The sequence below is a fragment of the Pipistrellus hanaki genome, assembly GCF_964339955.1.
Source record: "Pipistrellus hanaki genome assembly, chromosome: 16".
NCBI lineage: Eukaryota > Metazoa > Chordata > Mammalia > Chiroptera > Vespertilionidae > Pipistrellus > Pipistrellus hanaki.
The window spans coordinates 22,643,252-22,655,783 of NC_140518.1; the positions used below are offsets into that span (position 1 = coordinate 22,643,252).

A 12,532-nucleotide genomic window follows, 5' to 3' on the forward strand; every position below is an offset into this window, starting at 1 on the left:
TTGTCTCCGCATTTTTGCTGCTTCCCTGAGTTGGTAGGGTAGCTTTGTGTGGTAGGTGTCCTATAGGATGCAGTGGCTTAGCCTCCCCAGTTACCTGAGGTGGACACTCTTGGTGCACCCCTTTGTGGACTGTGTGCACAGTTTTATTATAGTTAAGCCTTGATTGTTGTTGATATTACTGGGAGGAATTGACCTCCAGGCCAATTTGCTGTTTCTACAATGGGAGAATTTCTGTGCTGGAGACACCCTTATGAGAAAAGACTTGAAAAATTGCAAAAGCCTCTGTGCTCAGGTTGGATCTGGCAGAGTATCAGGGTGGAGCAGACAGCCTTGGCTTCCCGTCAGCCCTGCCCTATGAGGCTTCCGGGTCTTAGTGTCTGGTGGTAATCGCTGCAAGCACCTCTGAGAGAAAGCTACTCTCAAATTTCAGCCCCTGCCAGACAGTCCAGTTTCTCCCCGAATGAGCCTGGATCCCCAGAGTCTCTCGCAGAACTGGAGTTCAGCGCAGTTGGGAGCTTCCATCTCCCTCCCGCTTGAGAAAGCCAGCCATGCACTTAGCAGTCAATCCTCTCCACGCATGCGCACCTCCAGACCTCTGCTTTCTGCAGCTCCCCTGAATTTCAGTGTGCTTTTCTTTCCTTCTAGTTGTAAAATTTTTACTCAGCCAGCTTTCCTGTGGTTCTGGATGATGTTTGTTTTATCTTTTAGTTGTAGTTTTGAAATCGTTGTGCGAGGCAGCAGTTTAGGTGTTTACCTATGCCACCATCTTGGTTTCTCTCTTTAGTTGGACATTTTTCATGGAAGATATCATCAGTCTTGATAGCCCAGTCTATTTATCTTTATTGGAATGACATAGCTGTCACACAAATTGGATGCTCTTATTTGTGAATCCAGATACCCTTCTCCCTGAATCATACTGGAGATATTCTAACAGTGTTCATATCTTGATTATGTTAGTCTTAAATAAGTTAAAACATCTTTAAAGATTTTTTCTTACTACAGGACAATGCATGTTTATTATAGGAAAATAAAGATAAGTAGACATAAAATTAAACAATTAATTTTACATTATTTAGCATTAGTGTTCTTTATTTTAATTTAATTTAATTTTTTAAATGTATATTTTATTGATTTTTTACAGAGAGGAAGAGAGAGGGATAGAGAGTTAGAAACATCGATGAGAGAGAATCATTGACTGGCTGCCTCTTGCATACCCCCTACTGGGAATGTCCCCACAACCACAGTACATGCCCTTGACCGGAATCGAACCTGGGACCTTTCAGTTCGCAGGCCAATGCTCTATCCACTGACCCAAGCCGGTTTTGGCGGCATTAGTGTTCTTTAAATTATTGACACAGTCTTTATAGTGTGTTTGGCAATATTGACATATTACATGTTTCACTTAATCATAACTCTTCTGTATTTCAGGTTTATAATCTGAGATAATCAGAAAACGTTTATTGAATGCCTATTCTGTGCAAAGCTCTACATTTGGCAATATCAATTATGTTTTATTTAATAATTACTTTTCAGTATTTTATATCATAGCTTGAGATCATTTGTCACCAAACATGTAATTGAATGCATATTCTGTGCAAAATACAATGTATAAGAGAATACATCTTAAACATCAATCTAGAAGTGACAGCTATTTTGAAATCTATTATTATTAAAAACAATCTCAGGAACCAAAGGCCAGTCGATATTCCATCCATTTTTTTCTCAGATCATTTGGAACAGTACCTCCCCCTGAATCTATAGAAGCCTTGGTGGACTTGTGAGCATCTTATGTTTGAAATTTTCTTACTACATTCCTAAAGTAGTATATGATAGATACAAGTATATAATAGATACAAGTGATGTTTTTGACTGCCAGCCTTTATGGAAGAACTCAATATATAGACATTTTATCAGCAAATTAGGTTTTGGGGTACTTTAGCTTTTTGATTTTGTGTACTTTAACCCTGAGAATGATTGATCCATTCTAGTATTAAACTTAGTATAGTGGTTGACATATAATAGTTGCTAAATAAATGTTGAAAATAAAATTGAAGCTATCACTGCTGAAAAGTTGATTAGTGTTCAAGTTTTTTTTTAGTAAGCTTTAAGTTTAATCTATTTATGTTTAGTATTCATCAGTCTATATGCTGTTTCTTTCCTCCTTAACCTCATATTTGATTTTCTATCCAAACAGTCCTATTTTCTCTTTTCCCAGAATCCTCCAATGCCATCCTCCTACCCAGTTGAGTTTCTGCCTCCTAATTGGCCTTGTGGTTCTACTGATGAAAATAAAAAGACAGAAGTAAACCTAGAGGCTGTTTTTCGGATCTTAGATGAATTGCATTCCTCCCCTAAATTGGAGATGGTAAAGGTGGAGCCTGTTGAGAATCAGTGCCCAACATCTCAGTCTAACAGAGGCCAACATATCCTAGCTAATTCAAGCAATAACAATCCGTCTTCCACAAGTCAGGCTAGCCAGCTGGAGCCACTTACTCCTGTAGGTTCAGATATTACATCTTTTGTGGTCGGAACAGAACAAGCAATTACCTGCTCTCTACCACAGTCACCTGAGTACATGTATACCATCCACACAGCTCAGCCTGTTGAAAATACTACAATGCAGGAATCTGCAGCCATCCAACAAGCTCATGTCAAACTGAAGGAGCAGCTAAGTCATAATCCATCTCCACCTTCAGTAGTATTTGTGCAGGAAGGGCTACCGTTTAGCCCACACCAGGTAAGGGGAAAAGAAGAAGTGCTAATAAGGCTTAAAGTACCTAGTTTTCTTGCTGTTCTAGGGGAGAGTTTGTTCCGATTTTATTTGGGTTGTGCTTCCTAGAAGGATCCTGTCCCAATGGTTCTGAACAAAAGATTCAGAAAGAAGTAAGCTTAACTCTCAGGCCTCTTCTCACTGTGTTGTGGTCTGAAGTCAACCTCCAGAGAGCCAGTCTGCCTGAGCACTGTGTATAAGACTGACTTACATGTTAAAAGCATTCCTTGAGTTTTGCTTCCTATCTTAATTTGGATGGACTAGGTATGCTTGGCTGATTAAATTCCACTACTCAAAAGGGATGGTTTATCTGACAGATAATATTAGGACTTCCCAGCCATATGTAGCATGGAAATAAGGAGATGGTTGGAAGTCTTTTTATTCTTTCTTATAGCATTACTGAATTCTAAATGACTAGTGAGTACTCTGAGCTTCCTTACTAATATCAGCATTCCTAAAGCAGAATTCTGACTCTAGTTTGAGAGACATATTCTCAAGATAGAGGCTAATTCTTTATTGCTGCTAATTTTTGACTAGAAAAGAGTAAACTTCAATTTTAAATTTAGTTGTACAAAAAAATTTTTTTTGTGTGTGAATTTTACAAAAACAATTTTTTGTACATATAAAATATAGAAAGAAACTTATACCTCATAAGCAGGGCAGATCTAGATTATAGGGACTGAGAGCCTGTTGAAGACAAATAATTCAGAATTATAGAATAAAGTGTCCTCACTGATATCCAACAGGATTATGCTTATAGCCACTGCAGTATAACCAACCAGAGGGCAACCTGATGAAAGGGGTGCTAGACTGGAAAAAGATAACCTTAACCAATTGTAAATTTTTTTTGTGTGTGAATTTTACAAAAACAATTTTTTTTTGAATAAGTTTTGTGTTAAAATTTCCTCTAAGTATAAGTAAATGTTTTGATTCCACATGCATTTCAGCAGTTTGTATATGGGGAAATATACATTTTACTATTGAATATTCAGATTAAGTCAACAAAATCAAAGGTAATGTTCATAAGGCTCTTTACAAGCACATTTGTTGGGTCATGTTTCTATAATAGAACTCCTCTGATAATTTGATAGAAATTCAGAATAATGCGTGGGTTTAATATTTTAGGTGGATGCCAGTATAAAATGCCAGACCAATCCACCTGAGAATATCTTGCCTTCAGAACAGATGGGATTCCTTATTTCAGAGATGGGGCCTGCTAGCAAGCCTAGTAAAGACACAGATTTATCCACTCCAGTCAGATACAGGGAGCGAAGAAGCAGCTCACAGCAAGGAAAGTCCCCTGGTAAGGCTTATTGTGCTATAGAATGTTAGAAGTAGAACCATGGGGTAGAATTAATATATGAACAACACTTTTTTCGGGGTCATTATTATTTATTAATTGCATTTCAAATCTAAAAATAAAAATAAAGAGCCGAAACAAGTTTGGCTCAGTGGATAGAGCATTAATCTGCGGACTCTGGTCAAGAGCATGTACCTTGGTTGTGGGCACATCCCCAATATGGGGTGTGTAAGAGGCAGCTGGTCGATGACTCTCTCTCATCGATGTTTCTGACTCTCCCTCTTTCTTCCTCTCTGTAAAACATCAATAAGATATATTTTTTTTAAAAATCCCCCCCCCAAAAAATTATTAATTGCATTTTACTTATTACATTGCTATTTTACATAGCTGTAATTTTAACTATTTTTCTTAATTATCTTTGTAAAGTATATAAAAGTTTTTTTTTTGTGAATATTTCATGTAAGAATTTGAGCTTTCAAAAAGATAGAACATATTAAGTAAAAGCAAAGGCTCTTTTTTTTTTTTTTTTTTTTTTTTTTAACTTGGAGAAGGCAAGGATGAAGGGTGATTTCATAATTGCTTCTGATTCCATAGACTTTATAATTTTAGTTGTACTCGTTTTCTTATTAACAGGCTATAGGATAAGAGGGAAGTGCTTAAATTATGGCAGGGAAAAAAATAGATGAACATTAAAGACATTATCCTGAGCATATTATAAAGATAGTATAGTATGGCTCTATCAGTGGGATTGTTTCTCTTACAGGTTGTAGGAGCCCAGAATTAATGATTGTCTTAAGGCTGAAAAGTTGTGAAATATTGGCAATATTATGACATTTAATTACACTTTCATTTTATTAGGGTCAGGGAACTGCCAAACTGTTTTTTGTTTGTTTGTTTGTTTTTATAGCTGACCCATTTTACATTCCAACAACAATATGCAAGGCTTCCCATTGTTCCACATCCTCTCTAACACTTCCCCCAACAGTTGTTATTGTCCACTTTTTATTATTATTGTAGCCATCCTGGTGGGTATGAAGTCATTTCTCATTGTGGTTTTGATTGTATTTCCTAACGGCTAATGATACTGAGCATCTTCTCATGTGCTTGTTGACCATTTGGAGAAAAGATAATTTTTTGACAACTATTATATTGACAACTATGAAATCTTCTCCTGTTTTGGTTAAGTTTCTATAGCAGTTGGTAAACTATGCTTCATATATCAAGTCTAGCATCTGCCTGCTTTTATGTGGCCTGCATGATAAACGTGGTTTTTACCTTTTAAATGGTTGGGGGGAAATCAAAAGAAGAATATTTCACTACACACACACATGATATGAAATTCAAATTTCAGTGTTCATAAATAAAGTTTAATTGGAACACACAGACACAGGCATTCATTTGCATGTTATCTATGGCTGTTTTTACACCACAATAGCAGAGTTGAACAGTTGCAATATAGGCCAGCCATATGGCCCACAAAACATAAAATATTTAATATCTAGCTCATTACAGAAAAAGTTTGCCTATCTGTGTCTTGTTCTGTTCAGGCTACTATAACAAAAATATCATAGAGTAGGTGACTTATAAACAACAGAAATCTATTTCTCACAGTTCTGGAGGCTGGGTAGTCTAAGATTAAGGTACAGATAGATTGGTTGTCTGGTGAGGGTCCTGTTCCTGGTTCATAGATGGCCACCCTCTTACTGTGTTTTTTCATGGCATCAGGGACAAGGGAGCTCTCTGGGATTTCTTTTATAAGGCACTAATCTCATTTATAAAGGGCTCCACCCTCATGCCCTAATTACTTCCCAAAGGAACCATTTTCTAACACCATCACATGGGGGGTTATTTTTCAACATATAAATTGGGCATTTAGTTTATTGCACCTTGTATTAGAAAGCCTTTGTGCTTAGCTTTTGATCTTTCCAAAGCCCTGATCATTGATTACCAGAGAAGCCCTTGAGAGAGTAAGAAGGTGCTTGTGGAGAGTTCACAATGGACTAGAATTCAGTTTAGTTCTTGTAGATACCCTAATGTTTTTTATTGCCCTAGCTCAGTGGTCGGCAAACTGCGGCTCCTGAGCCACATGCAGCTCTTTGGCCCCTTGAGTGTGGCTCTTCCACAAAATACCACAGCCTAGGCAAGTCTGTTTTGAAGAAGTGGTGTTAGAAGTAGTTTAAGTTTAAAAAATTTGGCTCTCAAAAGAAATTTCAATCGTTGTACTGTTGCTATTTGGCTCTGTTGACTAATGAGTTTGCCGACCACTGCCTTAGCTGGTTTGGCTTAATGGATAGAACATAAGGCTGACTGAAGGATCCCAGGTGTGATTCTGGTCAAGGGCTCATACCTCAGTTGTAAGCTCGATCCTCAGCCCTGGTTGGGTGTGTGTGAGAGCCAACCAATCGATGTGTCTCTCTCACATCCATGTTTCTCTCTGTCTCTAAAAAACAAACAAACAAAAACAATGGAGAAAACATCCTCAGGTGAGGAATAACCAAAACAACAAAAAACCCCACCAATGTTTTTTTTATTTTGATAGATACTGAACTCCAAGGATAAATGATTAAATGATAGGAACCAAATATAAAAGTCCTCAAGTATCACTTGAATTTCAACTGCCACTATCATAAGAGTAATGATACTTGTGGAGCTTCAGTAAGGTTCCAGCTCTCACCCTGGCAGAAAAACTCAGTTGATTAGAATGTAGTCCCTATATGCCAAGATTGTAGGTTCAATCAATGAATGCATAAAGAAGTGGAATAACAAATCAATGTTTCTCTCTCCCTTCCTTGCTCTCTAAAATAATATAAATAAATAAATAAATAAATAAATAAATAAATAAATAAGGTTCCAGCTCTCATAATACATCATATTTTCACGAAATCACCTCTAAAGACTTATTTGGCTCCAGACTGTTACTCCTTCTACCATTAAATGTGGGGCTGTCATTATGTTGTTCAGTATCCCGTTGAACAGGAGCATTCTGTATTCCAGAACTTATCAGAGCCCTTCTATAACTGAACTGTTTTGAAAATATTCTCTGTTTTGATAGGGGCATCTCCTCATACTTCAAGATTTCTTTGACTCTTTTTTGAATAAGTGACTTTAATTAGGTTTGTATCCACATTGTGTTGATTTCAGTAGACATGCATTTTGCTAGAAGGATGTTGTTAATCAGGCATTGCCCTCTTTTGGGCACATTTTGACTTAAGGAAATAATTTACGGATTAAAAAATACCAAAAGTTAAAGCAAATTAGACTTAATCATGTACCTCCAATTTCTATAATGATATTATCCTAAACTGAATGTACCCAAATAATAATCTTATTGTGGAAGCTACACTGTCCTATATTCTGATGGGATATTTATAGTTAAGGGAAACTGAATGTTTAAGAGTAAGGTTCAGTTAATTCCTGAAAAAGAAATTTTGTGCCTGTTGAATTATGGGTGAAATTTCATTAAAGTAATAGCCCCAAGACCCAGGAGAGTGCTTGCAGTAAGAATTAACTTTCCCAAATAAATACAATGCCCTTGTCCCTCAAGGCCTTTCAGCTCTCAAACCAGCAGTGCTGTGATTTCTCAAATACTTACCTTCTCTGATGAGTATGCAAGGTTTTCTTCTGAATGAAATCATACCTTGTTTCCCCAAAAATAAGACAGTGTCTTATATTAATTTTTGCTCCCAAAGATGCGCTAGGTCTTATTTTCAGGGGATGTCTTATTTTTCCATGAAGAAGAATACAGTACAGATTTATTGTTAAATGAAAATAAAGGAAATTTATTACCTGTATACGGTACGGTATGGGGTTTGAGTCCCATACCCAGGTTGAGGATTTGATCCCCTTGCACTGTGCATACGTGAGGCAACTGACCAATATTTATCTCTCACATTTATGTTTCTCTCTCTCCCTCTTACTCTCTCAAAATCAATGAAAGCATGACCTTGGGTGAGGATTTAAAAAAAAAATCCTGATCCCTAGGTTGTACTTTATACCAACTAAATCAGAATGTATGGGGTAGGAGACATGAACATCAGTATTGTGTTTTTTTGCTTTGCTTTACGGGTTTTTTTAATAATAAATCTTTATTGTTCAGATTATTAAGTTGTTCCTCTTTTTCCCCCCATAGCTCCCCTCCACCCGGTTCCCACCCCACGCCATCCCATGCCCTTACCACCACCCCCCATCCCCCGTCTTCATCCATAGGTGTATGATTTTTGTCCAGACTTTTCCGCACCCACCACACCCCTTTCCCCCCGTGGATTGTCAGTCCAATCCCTTTCTATGCCCCTGATCTATTCACCAGATTATTCTGTTCATCAGATTTTTTATTCACTAAATTTTTAGATTACTTGTTGATAGATATGTATTTGTTGTTCATAATTTTTATCTTTACCTTTTCCTTCTTCCTCCTCTTCTTACAGAATACCTTTCAGCATTTTATGTAATAATGGTTTGGTGTTGATGAACTCCTTTAGCTTTTTCTTATCTGTGAAGCTCTTTATCTGCCATTCAATGCTGAATGATAGCTTTTCTGGGTAGAGTAATCTTGGTTGTAGGTTCTTGTTATTCATCACTTTGAATATTTCTTGCCACTCCCATCTGGCCTGCATAGTTTCTGTTGAGAAAGCAGCTGATGGTCGGTCGTATGGGTGTTCCCTTGTAGGTAACTAACAGTTTTTCTCTTGCTGCTTTTAATATTCTCTTTTTGTCTTTTATATTCTCTTTTTGGCATTTTAATTATGATGTGTCTTGGTGTGGTCCTCTTTGATTCCTTTTGCTTGGGGTTCTGTGCGCTTCCTGGACTTGTAAGTCTATTTCTTTCACTGGGTGGGTGAAGTTTTCTGTCATTATTTCTTCAAAGATACTTTTCAGTATCTTGCTCTCTTTCTTCTTCTGGCACCCCCATAATTCGGATGTTGGTATGCTTGAAGTTGTCCCAGAGGCTTCTTACACTATCTTCATAATTTTGGATTCTTTTTTCCTTTTGCTTTTCTGGTTGAGTGTTTTTTACTTCTTTGTATTTCAAATCTTTGACTTGATTCTTGCAGTCCTCTTGTCTGCTGTTGGATCTCTGTATATTATTTTTTATTTCAGTCAGTGTTTGCTTAATTTCTGGTTGGTCCTTTTTCATATCCTCGAGGGTCTCACTAAATTTATCAGCCTTTTCTAGGAAATTCTTGAAAAACCTTATAACCGTGGTTTTGAACTCTATATCCAATCGTTTGCTTTCCTCCATTTCTTTTCTTTGTGATCTGTTTCTTTGTCTCTGTATTTTTGCTGCTTCCCTGAGTTGGTAGAGTAGCTTTGTGTGGTAGGTGTCCTATAGGACACAGTGGCTCAGCCTCCCCAGTTACCTGAAGTGGACACTCTTGGTGCACCCTTTTGTGGGCTGTGTACACAATTTTGTTATAGGTAGGCCTTGATTATTGGTATCACTGGGAGGAATTGACCTGCAGGCCAATTGGCTGTGAGGATCAGCTGTTTCTATAATACAATGGGAGAACTTCTGTGCTGGAGACACCCTTCTGGGGCAAGACTTGCTTCAGTGGGGCTTTGGTGCTCACTGAGTCTGTCCCGAGTGTGTCCCTTATAGATTGCTTGGATGGGGCAGTCTCATGGCAGAGCAAACAGCAATGGCTTCCCATCAGCTCTGCCCTAAGAGGCCCCCCGGGCACTTCTTTCTGTTCTTAATGAACCAACTACTCTTTGCCTCCTGACCTCTGTGAAGGGTATGCTATTTTTTTTAAATAGACAGTTCAGATGTTTTTATAAGGGATCAGCTATGTTAGTCAATAAGTGAAAAATTTATGGGGCATGCAACTTTGGAAAAGTAGTGATTACCTATTTTAATATTTTATTTCTGAAGGTATTACTTTTTCATATTCCCACAACCCACCCACCTATTCTTATAGCATCAAAGAAATGAACTTTCATGTCTATTTTTCAATTGATCCCTTTGACACTTTTTCTTAACTTTTCACCTAGAATTATAGGCATTTTAAATGAAAAAGGCTTGGCCACATCACTAAAGGGATAGAAACTTGAAACTTTGTTTTGTCTTGTTGGGTTAACAAATGGGCTTCATCTGTGTACTTTAGAGGTACAGGGTGCCCATAAATGGAGAATCTGATAAGATAACGATTTAAGACACATAAGCAACTTGTTCTTCTTGTCTGTAGACTTGTCTATTGAACCCTACAGTTTGAGAGGCTAAGAGTAAGTAAACAAACCTTTCTTTCTAGATCTTCATCTGCTGGTGGATGTGGCCTGCAAGCAAGAGCACTTTCCAAAGGAGGAAGAATTAAAAGAGTGAGGCACGGATGACACGTGACATTGTGCACTAGCTGTAGCTGGAAGCAGACTAGCCTTGCACATGACACACTGTTGGGATTTTTTCAGTTCTGTTAAGGAAAAAAATATATTTTTGTTTTGTTAATTGAGAATTTTGTTAATTGGAAACTTGGTATTTATTACAGCTGTTCAGTTCAGATTATTTACCTTGACAAACTACTAAACATCTAGCAGCCATTTTTTTTTGTTTGTTTTTTTGCTGCTCAGATCCCTTTCAAATGAAAAGTCCTGGCCTTCTGTTACAATCAAGAAGCATCTAAAAACAGCTGCATCTATGGTACTGGAGGATAATGTGTGTATGTGTGCTGGTTTGTTATCTTCTCTCAAATTATGGTCAGCACAACTCCAGTGGGGACTTAAGTCTATCTGTTTCAAGTCACAGTGTGATTCTTTTATTAGAGACATTTGTGTGAAACACAAAGGCATGTAAGGTCACCAAGACCACAGGTCTAAATGGTTCAGGAATTCCAGGGAAGAAACTCTGGGAAAGAGCTAATTTTCTAAGTGATTAACTAGGAAATGCTCTTAACTTTCTCACCCAGCATTCTGTTTCAAGAGCAAGGCATCCGGACTCGGACCATCCATCACACTTAACAGCTCCTACTTATTTTATATTTATGGGAGCATTCTTCTATTTTCATATCTTTCTTTAATTTAAAATGGTACATTATTATAAATTATAAGGTTTTGTTAATATATCACTTATTTAAATGTCTCCTAAAGAAAAGTATTCAACTGGTTTAATATATTTATAAATGCTGGTAGATTTTTAACGTTTTAAAGCTTTATATTTTTATTAATATTTCAAGATAGAAGGATAAAGGACGCATGTGTAATATTTTTACTTTGAGGGGGAAATGTGCAATGTGCACACAAAAACATTAAGAGATTTAACACAGTGCTTTCTTATTTTAGATTTTTTTACATCCAGTAAGTATAAATTATCATTTATATGAGATATTGTGTACAAATTTTGGGAGAAACTGATTAGTAGTCAGTTAACAGAAGCTTTACTACTGATATTTTTAATAGTTTATGTTTGTTTTAAGCTTCTGAGAGGACTTTGGATAGTGGAATATACAATGACATTTTTATCTTGTCCCTTCTGTAGGATTCTAGATTCCAGTAGGATTGTGGGACTGGTTTTTAAGAGAGGTATCTTGGTTATCCACTTTCTGTGGTTGATCCCTCAATTGTTCTTCCAAGGGCAGCAGGAAACTTTCTGATTTAACGTCTTTGAAATTGACTAGAACTTTCTTATTGAATTCTGCTTTAGTTTTCCTAATAAGCACTGCAGAAACAAAAGGAAAGCCTAGGAATATGAAAGTAATTAAAAAAAACAAAACGGGCTTGGTGATATGGTAAAAGTACTGTGTTAACATTGTGGGTATAACAATTCATTAAATTGCATTGTGCCTTCCCAATGATGTCAAACCCTAGAAATGTTACAGAAATAGTAGGTTTTTGTTTGTGTTTTTATTAGAGGATGATCTCTGTATGGTGACTCAGTTTGATATGAAAGTAGTTTCTGAAGAGTAATCTATTTGGTCCAACTGATTCTACAAATTGATATCTATGCAATGGGCATTTATTCAACTTTATTAGCAAGGTTTAAAAGATGAACAGATTATCAAGACTCCTATATCTTTTGGCAGAGTATGTGAAGAGGAGACCCAATTTCTAAATGAAGGAACTTTGCTTTTTCTCTGTCATGTTGAAAAGCCAATATACCGTGATGATATTTCTTCCCTTAAATATGCCTTTCTTAGCTTTGTATATGTTGAAGGAAATAATATCTTTTGAGGAACATGTGTCAAGTAGGAACCGTGGCATAGATTTGGTTTCCGTGGTTTTAAGGCTTAATAAAATGAAATATTTTTATCAGCTTTCCAAACTTTTTTCTTTATATGAATACAGCAGACCAAGGAGCTAGATCTGCCACTGTCCTCACATGCCTGCTGCCTATCAACTAAAGCTATCATCACAGACTTCGGTAAAATGGAGAAAGATAAAATCTTTGGGTGAATTAGCCAGTAGGGTCTGGCACATACTAAAAGGTTCCTGACTAGCACTCAGTGTTTCAGCACCTTTAGCATGATAAATTTCAA

The 12,532-nt window shown here is 36.9% G+C and overlaps 1 protein-coding gene across 1 annotated transcript in view; it reads left to right on the top strand.

The window, feature by feature from the left end:
- HSF5 (heat shock transcription factor 5) overlaps positions 1-12,532 on the top strand; it is a gene marked incomplete at its 5' end in the record, with an annotated part of 29,493 nt that extends 16,961 nt beyond the window's left edge. Inside the window, 3 exons of the mRNA XM_084863352.1 lie at positions 2,216-2,737; positions 3,896-4,073; positions 10,316-12,532. Coding sequence (XP_084719478.1) covers positions 2,216-2,737; positions 3,896-4,073; positions 10,316-10,386 — 771 coding nt within the window. The 3' untranslated portion in view covers positions 10,387-12,532. The remainder of the gene's footprint in view (positions 1-2,215; positions 2,738-3,895; positions 4,074-10,315) is intronic.